Here is a 20,981-nt window from a genome sequence, read left to right as displayed (position 1 = left end):
TGGCTGTCGTGAAGAGGTAACCCTGTAAGAGCGACTACATCCTGTAGAACAATGGTTGCTTCCCCCCACGCTGTAAGAAGGGTATGAACAGGGATGGTCCGGCGGAAAAAAAACCCGCATTAAGTCGCGCCTACATCTCTGCACTTATCGTTTGAGGGACGAGTCTATGGCTTCGATAAAGCCTGCCCTTCGAGTAGTGTCCATGTGTTCAGGATTGGAACGTATATGGTATGCCCAGTGTGGCCATACCGGATGGGTCTTCGACCTAGAGTGGATATCGATAACAAGAAGCTCATAGTCTCCACGATGAATAGCCATCCGCATCACCGTTTTAAAAGAAAAAGCATCCATGGTCTTTGACTCGGGTTGCATCAGCCAACCGGGAATGGAAGGATAAGGCAGTACAGACGGGTTTAGAAGACGAGGAACCAAAATATCGTCAAGAGGGTAAATACGTTTACCTCTACGGAACTCCCTCAGCTTCAGTGCGCGCTTTAGAACAGGTCCGCCGATGAACTCTGCAGTAGTATATAATCTGCCATCCGCCGGAGGAGGCAAGATGATTTCATCTTGTTTCGAGTAGTTAGTCTCTCGGAACCGTTACTCATGAGCTCTTCAGACTCCTCAGATTCTCCAGACGAACTGCTGGTGGAGCTGCTAGACATGGCGAGCGTATGGGTGCATTTGAAGGGAAAGAAGAAAGAACGATATGAAGGAAGAATAAATTGACAGGTCTATATATAGGGAATCCCAAATCCCAAACGTGGTGGTTATGTAAGGGGAATGGTAACCGGCAGAAACCGAAAAGAGGGAAGTTGGCATGATGGGAGAAAACCGAACGTCTCCCACAATCGTGGAATGAGTAAAGAGGAAGGGGGGTCTTCACTTCGGCTCCCTGCAAAAATGTAAAACGTGCAGAGTGATTTGACTACTGGGTCATTTAACAATTGACCCAATAGTCAGGGGACTAATGTTGATACATGAAAATATTACCCCTTAGTCGCGCTAGTGTACCCTCAAAAGTGAGGCAAACCCAACATGAGACATGGGGATTAAATCCCAAGTCCGCCAAGAAAGTATCCACAGGATGGAAAGGACAAGGGAGGAATTAAGAGGAAAGAAAGAGGTTTTATTATAGAAGGAATGTCATTAGAAGTAATTAAAGGAGTTAGGACACATGGTATGATGTCATAAAAGGAAGGGGATTTTGGAAAGTCTATATAAAGAAGGACAAGGTACAATGGAAGAAAAACTCTCTCTCTTACTATTCTTGGTAAAGTGAGGTCACTTGGCTAGCTAGGACGGGAACCTCAAACCTAAATTCACCTCTCAACAATCCTATTAGTCTTCTTTGGATATACATAACCCTTTCTCTTGTGGCTATTGTTCTCCTTGTATACCCCACTTCTCTCGCAATCCATCTCAAAACGAATCTTTGAACCTTGGGTATTCCTCACCAATGCACACATGTTCTTAAGAGCCGTCTCTTTAGCCCAACTAATTGCTTCCTTTTTAGATTTATTCCCTACATAAGAACAACAATGGGAGATTATAAGGTTCATTACAAGCAATCCATTAGTAAAGTTCAAGATACTAGGTGAAAAGTATTCTTTGGTAACATACCAGAGGCATTTTATAGTATTCCCACGTATCCCGACCAAGCGGTCTTGCATTTGTTGGATCAATATATGTCACAAAATAAGGATCGAATGAAAAGAAAAATAAATTAGTTCCAAAAAAAATAAAAATACTATGCCGGACCACAGTTCCGACATGCTCAACCAAGGTTCCGGCATGGTCGAATTGAACCGAAACTGAAGACCAAATTTGGAATGCTTCCGGAATAAATATTTCATTTGAAATCATCACCGGAAACACAGGTGCCGGCATGCTCGTTATCTATGGTTCCACGTAGGTACATTGTGCCGGCGTGGCCGATAATAATCCATGCCGGTATTTAGCTTTGGAAGACATTGCTTCATGTATGTTTTTTTAGCGGTACCGGCATGTTAACATTAGGATTGAACCATGACAGTAGCATATTTCGTAGAATATTCCGTGTAAGTAAAAAGTAAATTTTGTACCGGCATGTTTTTTCGGTTGAATACAATGTCGGCTTGCATTTCAAAATGGGGGATATTGTTGGCCGACATGGACGTAGTATGAATACTATGCCGGGAATGTTGCTGCCAACATTGTATTCATACTACGTCCATGCCAGCACCGAGCTATTTCAGTTGCAACAATGGTGGATTCAAAGAAAAAAAAAATCAATTTTTCAAAATATTGCACCTTTACCTGAGTATTTGGAGTGCTTGTATGTTGAACTAGTTTACTCTCTTGGGTTGGTTCTTCAAGAAACACTTCATGCTCATAAAAATCATGATCCAAGGGTATTGGTTCCACAAAAACTTGCACTTGTGAGTTGTTGTCATTAGCAGAAGATTGAAAATATGCTCCTTGTTGTAGTTGAGCTAAAGATTCAACAGCAATCCTCTCTTCACAATCATCCTCCATTTTCACCAAAAAAAGTTCCATCGCAATTTTTTTCCCTCCTTCTACTCTCACTTCACTCACCCAAATACAAATAAAAATACACACTAATCATTTAACAAATACTTATGAATTTTCATAATTATAATTAAACACTAAACCTGATTAGTGAGGGGTAGATTAGGAATTAGGTAAAATACATAGATAAGGGGTGACCCTGACTTGATATTTAAATTCATGTTTTTTCCTTTTCCTCAATCCCCAATTAATATAAGTATCCCCAATCGCGCGTTCTTCCATAATGCTAAAACTGTTCAGCAGAAGATTACGCATTTGGTTGGTAAATTAGTTTCCATTTTTCTTCCTTCGTTGTTGTTTACAATTTTAATTACAATGTGGTTTTTCATGGTTATGCTCAATAGTTACGAATATATGAAGTTAATTACCCTCAAAACTATTATGTGTTTCAGAAAAGTAGACGAACTTTTAAAATTTAGAACCTTATATATTTATGGAAGGGCCTAAGACTAAGTCCTATGTGCTAGATTAGCAGAAAAATGTCGCAGTTCAAAAAAAAAGTGTAGTTTAATTGTTAACACTAGTTCTCTCTCCTAGCATGTGCTCGCAGGTGAAGTAGCAGCGAGATTGAAACGCTGAATGGTTCAGCGCCACAAAAATCAACTTTACACTGAATGGTTCAGCGCTCACAAAAGTCACACGGACCACAAAAATCACAAAATTTGATCTGACGGCTGAAATTAGTTGTGCTGAACCAAACAACGCTGGACTGTGGTCCCAGCTGACGTGGGCTACTAATCTAATTGCTAGATTAGCACTCCCATAGGACTTGGGAAGTAATCCTGGCTGACGTGAACTGCAAATCTAGCTGGTAGATTAGCACCCATAGGACTAAGCCTAAGAGAAATGGTGTTTATGTTTTCTTCTACACCTGGGGTACCTGAGGCAGTTAGGAATGAAGTAGGAGAGTGTGAAAGACAATAATATCAATTACTGATTTTTGTAACTCATTTGAATCTGTTTTTGAGAATTCAATTATACAAGGTTATTTCATGAAACTAAACGGTGCGAGAAAAGAAGAAAAAATATAATGGACATGGGACTGAATGGAATGGAATGGATTTAGTTTCTTTTAGGAGCTCAAATGATAATTTGCATTTTTTTATATGTGTCCTTTCCAGTGTAGAAAAAATATAATGGACATGGAACTATAAATGAAGAAGAGTAAGTTCTCTGAGCTCCATCAAAGTCATAGACTAATCGAGCTACCGCTCCTTCGTCAATTGAGTGATGCAGAACATGTTAAAGGGAAGCAATTTAGAATCTCCTTAAAGCTATATAACTTACAGTCCATCTGTTATAACGGAGCACTCGATTGACAATTGATTAGGATTTTGTTCAAGTGTTTGTTTTGAGTTAGGTTCTTAAACTACATAGCATACGATGTTGATATAGAACACTAAAAGTCCAATCTATGTGCAATCTCTTATTTTTAAAGGGATTTGGATACACATTTTGGCCGCAAAAATAGGGATGAGTTTTGGTTGCTGCCATGAAGGATTGTGATCAATGGAGATTAAAATTTGATAAACCTGTCTATGACGAAGTCAGAAGAGTTTACAAAGGATGGTTCTTCTCGAATTTGAGATTTGAGCGAGAATTGAGTAAAGTTTCTTCAAGCTACTGTTGTGTAATCTGAGTTTGTATGAATTGGGTATAATAGTAACTTAAGATATGACTTAATATATCATTTAGATGGTAACTTAAGATATGAGTTTGTCTGTATCTATTTTTTTTTTTGGTTTCCTGCTAACTTAATGCTCAATCATAATTTTCTTCCTTGATCATACATAAATTTTCTTTGCAATTTAGTATTTACAAGTCAGTTGCATTGTGGTTTATTCCATTTGGTGAATTTAATTTCAGCTGATGTTGTGGTGGCGAATTGTTTGACTGGGTTTAACTTTGACAGTAAGACGCGGGTTTAACTTGGTTTAAAATTGTACGTTAAATTTGATTTATGTTACTTACAGATGAAATAGCGATCGATCGTAGTCGTCAAAATAGGGAGTCGAATAATCTGAGAAATATAGAGTTTAGCTTCAAATTTTAAGCTTGCTCATTTATTCCTCCATAGTTTCAAGGTATCCTCAAACCTGTATAAACCTTTCAATTGAAGTATAAATTTAGACTGTTACATTGACTGTTTCTTTTAGGGTAGTTCAAGAGTGAACATAAATAAAAACGCACATACAATTTTTTTGGGTTTAAGAGGGCAGTTGGTAAAGATGTGTGTGGGATTAGGCTTCAAAATTGGGATATTATGTGACTGTGAACGATTGCGTAAGATATAAGTTATGATAGAAATCGCATTTTCTATCGCAGTAATTCTGTAAGCAGTGCTTCCTTAAGTAAGCCTATGTGGAACCATTACAGGTATAGTAGGACTGCAGTGGGATTGATAAAAATCAAACTTTAAGAGTTTCTGAATCCTTTTTAGCACATTTTCTCAAGTATTTTTTTGATGATAATGTGCCTATCACCATATGTTAAGAACATGCATATGTTAGTAGTTATGATGATAACGTCTACTATGATGTTCGGTAGACACTGATTCTGGATGAGTATTCGTTTTTGTTTGCTTCTGTGAGGTCGTCATTCGTCAAAGTGCTTTGTCATTTTTAAGTTTCGGTGGATATATTTCACTTACAAATAGTGTAGAGAAATGATGCAATTCATATATTAGAGAAATTAATGGATTTTCCTCTTTTTTTTTTTTTTTTTTTTTTGGTGATTTTGTTGATTCTAATGAATTTGAGCACTACTTAAAAATGGAATCCACTTTGGTAGATCCTGTGAGTCTGTCTCACTTTTTGAGCGGAGAAAATGGTCTGAAGATCCCAAGGACCGGAGATATTTTATGTGTACTGCCACAAAGTATTAGGGTCTAATCATCTGTAACTGGAGATAAATGATACCCAAGGCTGTCTACCCCCAATCCGTGGTTTATTTCAACCTATCTTCTATAATCAATGATGTTGAGTCATAAAAATCTTAATAGGTCACCTTTGCTCTTTGCATGTTCCTTATGAGTTAGAAGAAATGGAATCGCCTAATACAAAATCTGACCGTAAATTAAATGCCAGGTTGTCGGATAAAGAATATGATAAGCTTCCTATGTATGTTGAAGCATCATCTACTGTGTTGGTGGGGAATAAGAAGAAGAAATTTGTATACCCATGGAAAGCTGTTGTTGTGAATTATGACAGACACTTGAACGATAAGGCGATTAAAGAGAAGTTGACTGAGTTTAATCCGGTGAAGGTACGTAGTTTGTGGGCTCCTAATGATGGGTTTACTAGCCAGGCGATTGTGGAGTTTACAGAAGATTGGTCCGGCTTAACTGATGCAATGTCTTTAGAGATTGAGTTTAATAGTAACCAATTTGGGAAAAAACATTATGGTGTGGATAACCGTGGTGGTTTGGTAAAGGAATGTATGTGCTGATGGGTTGCAAAGGATGATGATTATAATTCTGAATGTCTTATGGGGCAAAAGTTGAGGAGAACTAGTTCCTTGGAATCGGTGCCAACTTTAACCATGCTTCAATCTCGGGGCATTCCAGTGGCAGGCGAAAAAAAAAACATAATCTCAATCACGGTATAGAATAGTCTATGGAGCATATATTTTTGTCATTGCAGTATTTTTTGGGGAGGTTTGGATGTATTTTTTGAGAATCTTATGCAGCTACTCGTAAAATGGGTTTTTTCAGCTCAGTGTTGAAAAAGAATTTGGCATGGAGGATGAACAATCTTAAAGAGAAGAAGAGGGAAATAAAGACTTTTCTTCCTTATGCAGTTTGTTGGATCCTACGGAAAGAGAGGAACAAGAGAAATTTCAGATAAAGAAGAAGAACTGTGGCGGAGACCACTTTTACAACCAAATCTGCTCTAATTTTATGTGTCCAACTTGGAGATTTGTATTTCTATTCCGGTTGATCATGTTCTTCTATTCAACTGGAAAACTTTCATTAGATGATAATTCTTTGTATATATTTTTTTTTTTGGTCAATCAACAATTTCAATTTATTCAAATCAAAATGTAATCTAGGAATTACTAGGTAGTCCAGGAAACCCACTACCGGTTACTCTCTAATCCACCCCTAGAATAAAATTATCCGCTGACCAGAATATTTATTCCCTAATCCAAAACGTGCGGGTCACACAAGACAAGTTTTTCAAAAGTACCAAAAATACCCTTTCTGCAACTCCACGAACAAATCAAATTCAGTTTCTTTCTCTTTTTTTCATCTCAGATTTGTTTCTCTTTGGTTTTCTCTGCTCCTGCGTTTTGGTTCATCACAGTATCTGGTAGCGTCTTTCAATTAGGCTCATCACAGCTATTATCTCGTAAATCATCTGTGCTTCGAAATCAGATTCGAACAAGGTATTTATCTCGTAAATCATCTTCCTATGCTGTTGTTCTTAGAATGTTGATGAATAATTAGGTTTATTCTGATCCGATTTCTATCAGAATAGTTGTCTATGATGTACATTGTTATCTTTCTTTTATGATTTCAGTTTTGTGATGATTTACATTGTTCAATTCAGTTTCCGTTCGATTTACATTGTGATTTTTGTGTGTTTCAATTAGGTATCTTAAAATCAAATTAGGTTAATCTCAGATTCGAACAAGGTATGTTACTATAATCACCTTTTCTCTGCTGCTGTTCTGTTTTACTTTCTTTGTAATCTGATATAGGTTTGTTTTACTGTATTTTTTTGATATAGGTTTGTTTTGTTAGATAGATCGTGTAGTAATTTTGTATTCTCTTTTTGATATGGCTGTAGTTCTTCTATTTATAGAAGATGAAACTCAAAACATATTGATATGTTGTGAAATATATTCTACATGTTACATACCAATACGTACTGCATATAGCCTGCAAATATATCTTACTAAAATACAGTAGATGCCAATACATATCAATATGTATAACGTATAGGAATTCAGAGACTTAGTTATTCTACATGTTACATACCAATACGTACTACATATAGCCTGCGCTCTTAGTATGTATCGTGCAATACAGTACATATCTTTGATTTTGATTTTGTCAATACATATCTTTGATTTTGTCAGTACCAACTGAATTTGGTTAATAAGCATTTCATTTACAGTACATACATTACAAGTGTACTGAAAATACTGTTTTTGTTGTTTCTTAGAACATCTTTTGGTTTTTGAAACATTATAAGTCTATCAAAATGTAGTTATTTTCGAATAATGAAATATGTTGTTAAGTCTATCAAAATGTCAGTATCTATCACCAGTAGTGAAGTATTTACATATTGAAGTATTTTCTGGTTATGCATCATTTTTTTTTAGATGCATAATACATTATGCATTATTTTTGTTTTAGCTGCATAATGTCTTATGCATTACTTTTTTTTCACTTTTCTGGTTATGCGTCAGTTTTTTTTAGATGCATAAGACATTATGCATTATTTTGTTTTAGCTGCATAATGTCTTATGCATTACTTTTCTCACTTTTCTGGTTATGCATCAGTTTTTTTTAGATGCATAAGACATTATGCATTAATTTTTTTTTTGCTGCATAATGTCTTATGCATTACTTTTCTCACTTTTTCTGGTTATGCATCAGTTTTTTTAGATGCATAAGACATTATGCATTATTTTGTTTTAGCTGCATATTGTCTTATGCATTACTTTTTTCACTTTTCTGATTTATGGATTTTTATGCACGTGCATAATGTGTTCTGCATCATTTTGTTTAGTGCATAAGACATTATGCATTATTTTGTTTTAGCTAATGCATAATGTCTTATGCATTACTTTTTTTTCACTTTTCTGGTTATGCATCAGTTTTTTTTAGATGCATAATACATTATGCATTATTTTTGTTTTAGCTGCATAATGTCTTATGCATTACTTTTTTTCACTTTTCTGGTTATGCATCAGTTTTTTTAGATGCATAAGACATTATGCATTATTTTGTTTTAGCTGCATAATGTCTTATGCATTACTTTTCTCACTTTTCTGGTTATGCATCAGTTTTTTTTAGATGCATAAGACATTATGCATTATTTTGTTTTAGCTGCACAAGACATTATGCATTATTTTGTTTTATTTTGTTCCCCTTTGCTGGTGGTGAAGGAGTAGCAGCCTTTGTCACTTTTTTTCCTTTTGCTTTAGTAGTTTCCGCTGCTGTTTTTCTTTTTCTTTTTGCTTCAGGAGCATCATCTGCTTTCTTTCCCTTGGTTTTTGCTGTTTTTGTAAACCAAAAGTTTTGTACACATTACATATCAGTATGGTACAACATATAACTTGTAAAAATGAAGTACAAATTGCAGACAACATATTGATATGTAGTACACATATAAATTGACATACTAAATTTTAGTATGTATTAGTTAAACAACAATACATTTCAATATGTAACAGTACATATTTTAGGTTTTGGGAATATTGCATGTCAATATGAAGTACATATTAGGCTTTGTTTTTGATTTGATTTACTTTTTTTCTGAGGAACCTTACTCATATAACTTGTCAAAATGAAGTACAAATTGCAGACTACATATCAAAAAGTTTTGTACACATTACATATCAGTATGGTACAACATATAACTTGTCAAAATGAAGTACAAATTGCAGACAACATATTGATATGTAGTACACATATAAATTGACATACTAAATTTTAGTATGTATTAGTTAAACAACACTACATTTCAATATGTAACAGTACATATTTTAGGTTTTGGGAATATTGCATGTCAATATGAAGTACATGTTTGGCTTTGTTTTTGATTTGATTTACCTTTTTCCTGAGGAACCTTACTCATACTTCTTGTTGTTGGAGATTTAGCAGTAGGGGAGGTTCCTGTTGGTGAATCATCGGTAGACTTCCTTCTTATTTTCACTGGTGTACGAGATTTAGCAGTAGGGGAGGTTTCTGTTGCTGAATCATCGACAGATTTGCTTCTTCTTTTCAATAGTGTAGGAGATTTAGAAGCAGGGGACGCTTCTGTTGGTGAATCATCGTCATATTTCTTTCTTCTTTTCACTGGTGATGGAGATACTTCAGTAATTTCTTATGTAATCGTCCTCTTAATTTTTCTACTTGTACCCATTTCTTCTTCAATTGAATTTAATGAAAATTAGGTCAGATACTGAAAGAAGAAGCAGTTTCTGTTTCTGATAATGGTGATTTTTCGATCTTTTTCTGATAATGGTGATTAATTGAGTTAGGTTGCAGAAGAGAGACGGAAGCAGTTTTCTGAATGTGAAGAAAGACGAAGCAGTTTGCGTTTTTCAATTGAGAGTTAGGTTGCAGAAGAGATAGAGAATGCAACTGGAAAAAAAATGAAAAGAAAACGGACGGAAACTGTACACATCACGTGGTCCAGGGCATATAGGTAAAATAACATGTTTTTAAACTTTATTGGACTAGCCATTAATTGTTATATCCCGCTGGACCAGCCAGTAATCCGGGTCGGGTTTTCTGGACTAAATAGTAAAGATCTCAAATGTAATTACATGATCGCTTACAAGAATAAAAAAAACATCAAAATACAAGATAATAAGAACCCTAATACAAATGAAGATATCAATTACAAGTACATCGCGAAGAGAAAGAGCCATATACCGTAAAGATACCCGATTTTTGTAAATGTAGTAGGGAAGGATGATGGTATAATCCGGAATCGATTCCGACCATTTAATATGATTTCTTCTTCTTCTTCAATAAGAGATACTCCTATAAGAGATGAATTATTTTCCCAAAATCTTGTAAAACTAAATGAATCCGGATGCCTGAATCCTTTGGATTGAATATGGATTCTAAGAAATACCGTGTTAGATTGTCGATGTTCTTGCATCGAGAATAACAAGTCACGAACCAGCGATCAAGATTTGAATAAATCGCCCTCAAAACGAAGAGAAACCCGCCCCAAATAGCGAAGAAAAATCGCTTCAAATAGCGGAGAAATATGTTAAACGACATCAAAAAAAAATAAAAAATAACTACTTGTATTTGATTAAAACTTAAAAAGAAAAAGAAATCTTGCTCAGATCTGGTTCAAAACAGACCAAATCTGAGCAAGAAATTAATGGCGGGTAAGGTTTTTTTTTTAGAGAGAAGACGAAAAGAGAGAAGAGAGGAAGATGAGCGTTTCTTTTCTGATGATAATTCTTTGTAAACACTATACGAGGGTGTTGATGTCAAACAGCCGATGTCAAAAGGAACCTTAATTATAGGACTTCATGTGCATCAATTTTGGGATTATAAAAACTTCAATTATAGGACTTTGTGTGCATCAGCTATGGAATAAGAAATCGTCATTTCAAGGGGCAGGCGCACCGTGCATGCGATTTTACTAGTTTAAAAAAAATAAATGTGTAGGCCTCCATTGCAACTCCTTATTTCCCAAAGTGGCATGTCGGTTCGCCATAATCCAGTGAGATTGCAGTTAGTTGACATGGTTTGGTTCATATTTCTTCATTACTCAAGAGAGCTCGGTTTGATTCATATGTCTTCATTACCCTCATTTGTTAATGTCGCATATGGTCTGCGGCTTTGTTACGTATGTGACAAAAGGAAAGAAGGTTAGGGACTCGGGGAAAGAAGGTTAACATGTTAATTATTCCCTTGGAATAGAGCCAGATGAAAAGTGTTATCCAATTTTAGCTGTTGTGTATCGTTTTAATACTCCGCCATTTGAAAATGTTGTTTTCATTATTTTCACTATTACACGGAGCAAAAGCCTAGCAATGTCTGGGTTGAAGATGTAATTCTTAAACCTCAACTAGAATCAAACTTTACCGATACGTTTATAGATTTCTCTAATGAGGAGAAGTCTATGGATTTCTATGTGGAGGACACTAACATCGACTTTGTTTTAGTAGTAGGATTTTCTACACCTACAAAGCATACACTAAAGAAGTACACTTGTAGTAACATATGTGGTAATTAAGCTAGTTGGAATTATTATGGAAGCTGACTAGTGACCATGCTTAAAGCTGCAACGTTCGACTGTTAGCTCTCATATGTTCGTGCTCAAGAATAACTGTTTGGTTGTGAACAGTAAGAGCTGTATCTGAGGTGGAGAAGACTCGATTGACGAGTTTGTCAGTTGGATTGGGCAACAATGGTCAGTCTAGGTCTGCAACAGCAACAACAAAAAGTAGTTTGTGAACAACAACTATATAACATCCTCTGAAAGTTTTAATGATTGAAATGAGAGTTTAGAATATATAATCATGATTGGATATAAACATTATATGTAAACTCATATTTGTGTAAGTCCAAAATCTTTGAACCAAAGTATGCGTACTTTACTGGTTTAGGATGTCCGGAGCTAAGTCCACGTACCTGTACGCATACTATATACAACCTTATCCAAGTTAGACACCTTTGGGCAAGACTTAACTTGTATAAATTATACACTCTTGAGGTGATCATCCATATATATAACCGACTAAAGGATAAACTTTTCTTTACTGTTAGCTACGTTTAGAAACATGCTTTACTTCATCACAAGAACTACAAAAACATAAATGTATTTTAGTTTATATAAATCTTTGTAATCGCAAAAATGAAAAAACATCACATTGTATGGTATAAAATGCACTCAGAGTTTTTTATATATTTTTTTTTATATTATTTTTTTGTGTTGGGCGAAATTTATCTAGAGCCTTTGTCCAACTCATATCACTTGGTTGAAGAGAGTTGATACCAAACAGATTTGTTATTCATTTACTGTTTGGAATACGAACCAAAGGGCTCCAAGTACATGACTTATTCATAAGACGGAACGGAACTTGACTTATTCATAAAACGGAACTTGGTGAACTATAGATTTAGTTGCTTGGTCTCAACTATACGAAGTTACGTTATTAATCTTGGTAGAGAAGAATCCCCAAAGTATCTCACCCAAACAGACCCAAACATGAATGATTCCGGATGAAGACTGATATCATCACCACTGCAATTGGAAACTAGGGTTTGAAGGTCTGAAGTGGCTCAGAAAGGATGGGTTGTCAGTTTTATTAACAAATTTCATAACTCATTCATCATAAATATGGTGATGTCCGCATTGATGTAAGGTAAACCACCATACTCTCAACTGGACTAAGCAGGGCGGATCAAAATAGAGTTCCACTAAATCTGGTAGTTCTTTCGTTTTGCCATCTCTAAACCAATTGAATAAAATTAATATACCTCAGAAAGAAAAGCCCTTTGACTAGCAAAATGAATAGAAGCAAAATTGAGGCACTGTTGTTCTCAAGATTTGTTCATAACCATTTGGGGTTGCTTTGTGAGCTGGTAAAGATACACTTGCTTCCGTTGACCTTACATCAATGCCTCCTCTGCAAGTGTGAAAACCATTGTCAGAGAGAGAGGGAGGGAGGAGGGAGGGAGAGTGAATAAGAATATATACATACCTTGCGCTTAAACTGTTTTTTCCCTCCCCTATTCGAACTACTGAAGCTTGAAGGACCTTCATCGCCATCCCCATTCAAAGGTAAACTACTAACATCACCGTAGAAATCTTCCGACAAACCAACCAATCTGGTGTTGCCAAGTAAAGTAGGGGATTTATCATAATGAACACAGATAAATACATAATTTAACATCAAGATGACTAACAGGTAGTGTTTAACAATATACAAGTGCAATACTTATTACTCATACCCGTTTCTCGACTTCTTCAAATGCTTTCCTTGCTTTTTCTCCGCCTTCGTAAGTGGTATTCGAGTGAAAATTTCCTCTTCTTGTCTTGCACGTTTGTTCATCTTTTCCCTATACTGAATAGCTTCCCTGCTTTCGGCTCCAACAACTTCCCGTACCTGTATTTGAAGATAGCAAATTAGAGATGAACAGAAGATTGACCACAAGTCCTCTCAGAAAGAGAAGTAATCCATTAATTAACTTAATTACATGGCATAAATACACAACTGACCTCTTCAGGTTTCCCTTCCATATCATTCAGAATATCTCTCATAACGGTACTTTGATTAGCCTGCCGTAATATTTGCTTGTCCCTTCTCTGGGCCAACTTTTCACTCTTAGACACCTTTTCTTCGTCCATAGCAGTGGGAGCAAACTTGGGTAGCACGTATTTATCACCCCCCTACACATAAGGTAATTTTCTCAGGGAAAATGATCCGGGCAGTTTAAATCAGTAAAAGTTACTGACTGAAACTTTCGTGTTTGTCTAGATGTACAAACCTCGTGATAGGTCGATTTGGGTGTAATCATGTCAGGATGTGGTCGATATCTCAGTAAGTCATCTGGCTTGTTAGAGGTATCTGCTTGCTCTTTATTGGCATCTTCTTTCTCTTCTGTATTCACACTGCCTCTAATGTACTTCTGAATTTGGTAATCTTGCTTTTTATCGATAGTACGAATCTGCAATATTTGAGAGAAGAGGAGGAATAAAGGAAAAAGAATATAATAAGTATTAAGTAAATATCGTGACACAAACAACATTTAGCACACTCAGTAAGTATACCATGGCTACTGGGTCTTTTTTTTATATGAGAAAATACCATGCCTACTAGGTCCTGAGTCCCGATTCCAGGAAATAAGATAAGAAATATGTAAGCCTGTACATATTGGCATCTATAGTAGATAACAGTGGACTTTGCAGCATTATACTATAAAGATACATTTAGAAGACCAAAAAGAGGATTGACAAGTGAATCATCCATTATTTGTTAACCAATTTTATTTGGATAGATTCAACAGAATAGGCTTACTAAAATAACAAACAACATGAAAGAGTACTTTGGTAAAAGATTGAAAAGACTCCATAATGAAAACAAAAGATCCTAATGTTAGATAACTTAGACGTTGAGACAGAAGTCATTTTCATGCTTGACCTGGTTTTCAGTATTAGGCGCTAATATTTTATGTGACGACAACAATAGAAACATGTACAAACCTTCTCTAAGAATAATCTTATCTCTACAAGGCTCCGAACAACTGGGTGTCCCTCGATAGAAAGACCTTTTGCCTTACGGAGTAAATAGTAAACAACACACTGGCAATAGCTAAGAAGAAGGAAATTCTTGGCGTCAAGATAGCTCAACCCATGTGCTGTTGGAAATTGATTTTCTTTCACCTGAAAATATTTTCACCCATCAATGTGCTATTCATCAATGAGAAACGCAGTTCATAACACCTGCAATAACCAATATAATGCATGTTTTCAGTACCCACTTACCTTCAATGTTAAAGCTTGCACTTTGCTCCTCACTAAATCCAATCCATCTTTCATTTCTTTTAACAATGCACATAATTGAGAAGCTTCTCTGAAATGGAAACATAGTAATTAGAACAACAAAGAAAAACAGCACCCGAAATAACACAGGACTTTAAGGTGTACATCACTGAGCTGAAATGTACAAACAATCGCTTTTTTCAGTTAAACTTACTTGCTTGTTGTTTCATTCTGATCTGAAGAGTTAACCATAACAGCCATGATTTTGGGTCTGTCGGCTACAGCTTTGCGAATCAAATAAAAACTAAATCAATTACATCAAAGTCTAACTTGAGTTAAAGTACTAGCAAAGAGTCAGGTTTTGCAGATAGAGAATGTTTCTATGACCTAACAACATATATCAAATTCAAGTACCAACACATAAATAACTGGTCTAATCTCAGCAAACTAAAATCCCATAACTGATCAATATTTCAGACGTGACAAAACCACGAAATTCTATTCCTATAAAGCTTAACTTTATGTATCCCAATTGTCAATAACATTAAAAAAAAATTGTCTTCCTGGCGGATGGATAATACTAATATTACAGATACCAAATCTTTGCTCAGCAAAATTTTCCAGAAGCCTTTGAGTCTGTGTAAATTATCCTACACAAACCTAAGAAATCAAAACTTATAATATTGAAAGGGAAAAAATGAAAAAAAAACTAATCTAAATGGAAAACAAGACTAATTCCTTGTTACGGAATACAATAACACCAATCGATGTATAGACCTCTAAACAAATTCCTGGTTGCAGCCACAGGTTACTTAACATTGATTTCTCGAGTTCTACGTTGTTACGGGAAAATCCAAGACTGAATAAAATCACAAAGCAATCCACAAGGTTAAGGAGAAGAAGAGGCTAACAGCAAACCTAATGAATGAATAAACTTGGAATCGTTACTCAGAGACGAAATAAAGACCTAATAGTTCACAAATGGTAATTAAGACGAAATAACAGCCCTAACAGTTCAACAAATCGTTTCAGAAACACCCTGAAAATCTTAAGCAGCGATAAAATCAGACTCACCTTCTTTAGTTTCCTCTGATAAGCAGACGGCAGCCTCTCTTCTCTTGTATGAAGCGGCCGTCTTTCAATATACCTGGTTAGACGAAGAGACGAAGACGAATACGATTGTGTTGTTGGGCCTAAACCCGGGCCTATTATCTTGTATCAAAATGCGGTGCCCTTATTATCCAGTTATTACCATTACATCCTTTTTATTACCACGGTATTTCTTGTGTACAGGACGCCATGAAGGATAATATCTCCTCCAAAATTTCCGGAGTTGCTGTCAAAAATAATAAATTTCGTTTTGATTTCTCTAAAATGCAACATTTTTACTTTGTTTGAATTCTTCGGTAAACATTTGAATTGTTTCAACTTTCAAAGTTTCCATTTGTGCACCCAACAAAGTTTACCTTAAAAGCAACATCTAAAACAAAAGAACCAATTTATGATGTTCTTCTCTGTTATCTATCATTCCCTACATTATCAATTAGATCTTGAACAATGGGTTTCTTTTTGTACGGATGCTCTGAAATGTAAGAGGTGACATTCTCAGAAACAATATCTATTGATCTAATTGTCTCACCACCCACCTTCAGAGAAAGAAAGAGATGGGGTTGCAAGATAACGGGGAAGGAGACGGGTTGTCTAATATCTCATTGGTAGATAGAAACAAGTACCATAGGATGGATGGAAAGCTTATACAAAATGATGGTGATAGACCCTCAGTTTATCTTCGATGTGCCCGGAAAACAAATACAAAGAGATTCGTTATTACGTGTGCTATATTCGCCTCTCTCAATACCATTCTTGTTGGCTATGGTAAACAAAATTTTCTGTCCTTGCTATTTCTCTATTTATATTTGTCTATTCCTAGAATGAAATGACCAAATACGATCCCTCTTGTGTGTTTAGGAAATTATCCATTTATGTGCAGCGGCCTCCTAGTTTAATACTGTATTTCTTATAGTGTCTATGTATTTATCAATTTCTGAAAATTGAACCCTAGAGTTGAACTTGAAGGCTGGAAAAAGCATGTCAGATGTGTTTGATCAACCTTTATCTCTTGCACTTAAATTGATGAACATTCATTATCATGCTTTATTAGGTAGACGGGAAGATTGAATTCATGGTTTAAAAAGGTGCGCTCTTTGTTTATTCTGCAGATATAGGTGTTATGAGTGGAGCAATTTTGTTCATTCAAGAGGACCTACAAATAACGGAAGTGCAAGTAGAAGTTCTCGTAGGTTGTTTGAGCATTATGTCACTTTTTGGTAGTTTAGGTGGTGGGAAAGCCTCGGATGCAATTGGAAGAAAATGGACCATGGGTTTTGCAGCTGTTGTCTTTCAAACAGGTGCATGTATAATGGCTGTTGCACCTTCATTTTTTGTACTCATGATAGGCAGAATCTTGGCCGGGATAGGAATAGGTTTTGGAGTCATGATCGCACCCGTTTATATTGCTGAAATTTCCCCTACTTCTGCCAGAGGATCTCTTACTTCTTACCCTGAAATCTTCGTGAATTTTGGTATCCTGCTCGGTTATGTCTCAAACTACGCATTCTCAGGCCTTCCTGTACATTACAGCTGGAGGGTTATGCTTGCTGTGGGGATTTTTCCATCAGTGTTTATTGGATTTGCACTATTCATAATCCCCGAGTCCCCGAGATGGCTAGTTATGCAGAACCGTATTGAAGATGCAAGAGCTGTCATGATAAAAACTAATGAAAGTGAAACTGAAGTAGAAGAGAGATTAGCTGAAATTCAGAAAGCAGCTGTAACTGCTAATTTGGAAATAGAAGAGAAAGCTGTTTGGCGTGAGATGCTGAATCCTAATCCTTCACTTCGCCGAATGCTAATTTCCGGTATGGGAATACAACTTTTTCAGCAGATTACTGGTATTGATGCTACTGTATGTTACGGCCCAACAATATTTAGAGAAGCTGGGATCAAGAATAAAACTTCTCTTCTCGCTGCTACTGTTGCTATCGGATTCTCCAAGACTATTTTCATCTTGATTGCAATATTTCTCATTGACCGAGTCGGAAGAAAGCCGTTGTTGTATATTAGCACAATTGGGATGACAACTTGCTTGTTTGGATTAGTCATTTCTCTTTGCTTTTCTGGTCATGGAACCTTTGGGATCTCCATTGCAATTTTGTTGGTGTGCTCAAATGTAGCATTTTTCTCAGTAGGAATTGGTCCGATTTGCTGGGTTTTGACATCAGAAATCTTTCCTCTAAAATATAGAGCTCAGGCAGCAGCTCTTGGAGCAGTTGCTAACAGAGTGAGCAGTGGCTTCATTTCCATGTCTTTTCTCTCAGTAGCACGTGCAATTACGGTGGCGGGAACATTCTTCATCTTTTCTGTGATTTCAGCTCTCTCAGTTGCTTTTGTTCACATTTGTGTCCCTGAAACAAAAGGAAAATCTCTGGAGCAGATTGAAGTAATGTTTCAGAAAGGGCACGAATTTTATATACGTGAGTTAGAGCTAGCAGATACCGAGCATTTGGTGCAGAAAGAGTGACTGGTTGGTTTCATCAATTACACTGATACGTTCTGGATAGCTTGCAGTTGCAACCGCTAACGAGTTTCCAATGTATAAAATACGATACACATCAATTATATCAACTAAAAGATTTGAGTCTTACATGCTCAAATGAAAAACAGCGTTGTTTATGAATAATTACATAAGATGGTAGTGTTGCTTTGACAGGAAGGTAATCGACTTTGTTCAGCTTATTTATTTATCTATCTCTTCCTTAATAATGTTATAAAATTTTTAGCTAATAGAAATTGAGTTTAGACTTCACATATTGCAGTCAGAGGAAGCAATCTTGTTTCCCTTTGGACTTGGCCAAGAAAACACTTAACAATTTTCAGAGCATCACCCAGAAAGTCTAATCATAAATGAGCTATTCTTGTGCAGACGAACTGATTCTGCTCACATCTGTTAGTGGCTGAATAAGAACTTGACAAGCCTCAAAATCAGAGAAGAATCTGAACATATACAGTATAATAAAATCAACTAAACGTTGCTCACTCATTTTCAAGTTTCAACAACATCTTTTGAGACAATCTGACCTGATATTTGTGATTTGTGAAGAGTCAAGTGCTCAGACGAAGATATGTGCACTACAAGAAAAGAAAAAAAGTATTTTTTTTCCTTTGAATTCTGTATTTGAAAATTTAAGTAAACCACAGACTAAGACATTATTCTTTACATTCTTGTCTGACCTGTTGGATTAACTTCAACATAGAAGTCACTAGCAAGTTGGTTAGGACAAGATTAGGAAATTGATGTAATCCTAAGAGAATTAGAAGTCATCTAGTTCTAAGAAAAGAAAAGACATGTAATAAGGTAATAGGACTAGGAAAAGGAATTCATAGTTCTATATATATATATGATCATCAAAGTTGTGGTTGATCATATGAGCAAGATTAGAGCTTGTGTTTAGTTTTGAGAGATTTTCTAAACATCGCTAAGTTTCATCTTGCAGTTGCCATTATGACCTTTATCGCATACTTAGAAAGCTGACACCGAAGAATAATTGCAAAAAATGCAGCAATCCATTAGTATTTGATCGATGATGCTCCCATTTTCAATCTTCAAACTTCTACTTTGTTTGTTCCACAAATGAACTGCCAAACTCTTTTGCCGTATCTGGTTTAGCTTCCCAGTATACCATTTAGAATCAGCCCCTGCACCAAAACTTCTGAACAACCTCCGGATCCTACTCCAATCCACCGGATAAAACGCTAAAGGTGGCAAAACAGTGTAATTGAACCCTGGAATTGAATTTGCATCCAACTTTGAAACAACTCTTGAAACCAGATAAGGTCCATTGTGTCCCCACCTATTTCCATTAAAGGTCAAAGCAAATTCTTCAATGAACTTTTCAAGCAAAGGGTATTTCTTATCAAAGATTAAAACAGCATTGTTCAATCTACTCCAATTTCTTGTTTCAAGATCCATTGTTTGAGCTCCAATAGTGTTTCTCAACTTGGACAAGTTCTTCAGTACCAGTACATCAGTATCTATATAAATTCCACCAAATTTATACAAAATTGCAAGTCTGAGCAAATTTGAAATATTCTGGCCTAAAGAAACTTCACCAGGATCAACACTTCCTTTCCTAAGCCTATCAAACCAAGCTTCCGCAAATGTATTCTTAAAAATATAATCAAAATTCGGAGAAATCGCTAAAGCCCGGTACCCTTTATCAGTAAAGGGTCTTAACAATTCAAGACCTTGCTTTGAATCCATTGAAGCTGATATTATAAGTAAACAAGCATTTGGGTGTGATTTGAAAACACTCTCAATAGACAGTAATTCACGATCACCAAATGAATCTAGAGATGAAATCCAAGTCATAAAAAAACGTAACTTACAGTACGAGGAGGAATTTGAAGAGGAAGAAGAAGAAGAAGAATTTGTCCCATGAAAGAATTCCTTTGCTCTTACTGAAAACTGTCTAGACAAAGGATTATGCTTGAAATCTCGAATACGGGTTTGTTAGACCCCTTTCCCAACACTTGAAGAAGAAGATGATGATTTTTGTAAAAGTGGGAGATGGGTTTTTAATTTTGATGGTGGAATTTCCTCTTTCAATGAATACATGAGAGGAGAAGTTGATGATGAAGAAGAAGTGATTGTCATTTCAGGAGAAAATAAAGTATCAGATTCAAGTAAAGTTTTAGTTGGAAAAGGTATGTTTGGACAAAAGGTTCTAGAACCATTATATGAAAGAAGAAGGAGAAGAAGAAGAGCAAGAACTGAAGTAGGAAATGAAAAAGTTAAAGAGAGAATTACTCTTTTTATTCTTTGGAATGAATGTAACCTTAGAGATAATTGAAGGGAGATTATGTTTTCGTTGTTACCCATATTGATTGATTTCTCTGCTGCTTCTTTTTAGTACTGCTTCTTAATTGATGATGATGATGATTTCATGTCCAAGTTTGGGATTCTTCTTGTTTGAGAAGATGGTTGATTTAGTAGTAGCAGAGAAGAAGCTTGCAAAACATTTTAATGGCGGCAAAAATATTATAAGGTTTATTGGGCGTTAATTTCTTAAACTAAAAAAAAAAGAAGTAGTGTATGTTTATTTTTGAGGCAGTTATTATAACTTGATTAAGCATTTATCACACTACTGTTAGTTTGATATG

General features: G+C 35.8%; 2 protein-coding genes and 1 pseudogene across 5 annotated transcripts; 1 reads left to right on the top strand and 2 right to left on the bottom strand.

Moving 5' to 3' along the window:
* Positions 1-12,544: 12,544 nt before the first annotated feature.
* On the bottom strand, positions 12,545-15,982 carry LOC113287671 (neuroguidin-like). 3 transcript variants are annotated; one of them, XM_026536488.1, is made up of 9 exons: positions 15,837-15,982; positions 14,977-15,040; positions 14,766-14,853; positions 14,484-14,663; positions 13,769-13,948; positions 13,500-13,670; positions 13,232-13,386; positions 12,982-13,108; positions 12,545-12,906 (listed from the first exon to the last, which is right to left on the bottom strand). In XM_026536488.1, the coding sequence occupies exons 2-9, from the start codon at positions 15,021-15,023 to the stop codon at positions 12,895-12,897; spliced, it is 960 nt and encodes a 319-aa protein (XP_026392273.1). In that variant the 5' UTR covers positions 15,024-15,040; positions 15,837-15,982; the 3' UTR covers positions 12,545-12,894. The 3 variants fall into 3 exon arrangements, with proteins under 3 accessions (XP_026392273.1, XP_026392272.1, XP_026392274.1); XM_026536487.1 differs by having other exon boundaries at positions 14,977-15,046; positions 15,837-15,955; XM_026536489.1 differs by lacking the exon at positions 14,977-15,040 and having other exon boundaries at positions 15,837-15,898.
* A 93-nt stretch (positions 15,983-16,075) lies between these two features.
* Positions 16,076-19,070, top strand: LOC113287670 (probable polyol transporter 4). 2 transcript variants are annotated; one of them, XR_003330233.1, is made up of 3 exons: positions 16,076-16,637; positions 16,982-18,535; positions 18,745-19,070. XR_003330233.1 is itself a non-coding variant. In XM_026536486.1 (2 exons), the coding sequence occupies exons 1-2, from the start codon at positions 16,427-16,429 to the stop codon at positions 18,340-18,342; spliced, it is 1,572 nt and encodes a 523-aa protein (XP_026392271.1). In that variant the 5' UTR covers positions 16,076-16,426; the 3' UTR covers positions 18,343-18,605. The 2 variants fall into 2 exon arrangements, 1 of the variants encoding a protein (XP_026392271.1); XM_026536486.1 differs by lacking the exon at positions 18,745-19,070 and having other exon boundaries at positions 16,982-18,605.
* LOC113287672 lies at positions 18,769-20,588 on the bottom strand (annotated as a pseudogene).
* Positions 20,589-20,981: the final 393 nt, after the last annotated feature.

Source organism: Papaver somniferum, chromosome 6, assembly GCF_003573695.1.
Source record: "Papaver somniferum cultivar HN1 chromosome 6, ASM357369v1, whole genome shotgun sequence".
NCBI classification, from domain to species: Eukaryota; Viridiplantae; Streptophyta; class Magnoliopsida; order Ranunculales; family Papaveraceae; genus Papaver; species Papaver somniferum.
The sequence above is the reverse complement of the archived record's forward strand: the minus strand, read 5'-3'. Positions and strand labels throughout refer to the sequence as shown.

What these genes read in the sequence shown, in the direction of transcription:
- LOC113287670 (XM_026536486.1), top strand. Translation starts at nt 16,427, where the DNA reads ATGGGGTTGCAAGATAACGGGGAAGGAGACGGGTTGTCTAATATCTCA. An exon ending in TACCATTCTTGTTGGCTATG is followed by an intron (nt 16,638 to 16,981) that starts GTAAACAAAATT and finishes TTTATTCTGCAG; the next exon opens with ATATAGGTGTTATGAGTGGA.
- LOC113287671 (XM_026536488.1), bottom strand. Translation starts at nt 15,023, where the DNA reads ATGGCTGTTATGGTTAACTCTTCAGATCAGAATGAAACAACAAGCAA. An exon ending in TGCAAGCTTTAACATTGAAG is followed by an intron (nt 14,664 to 14,765) that starts GTAAGTGGGTAC and finishes AAATATTTTCAG; the next exon opens with GTGAAAGAAAATCAATTTCC. An exon ending in TGGAAGGGAAACCTGAAGAG is followed by an intron (nt 13,387 to 13,499) that starts GTCAGTTGTGTA and finishes CTTCAAATACAG; the next exon opens with GTACGGGAAGTTGTTGGAGC.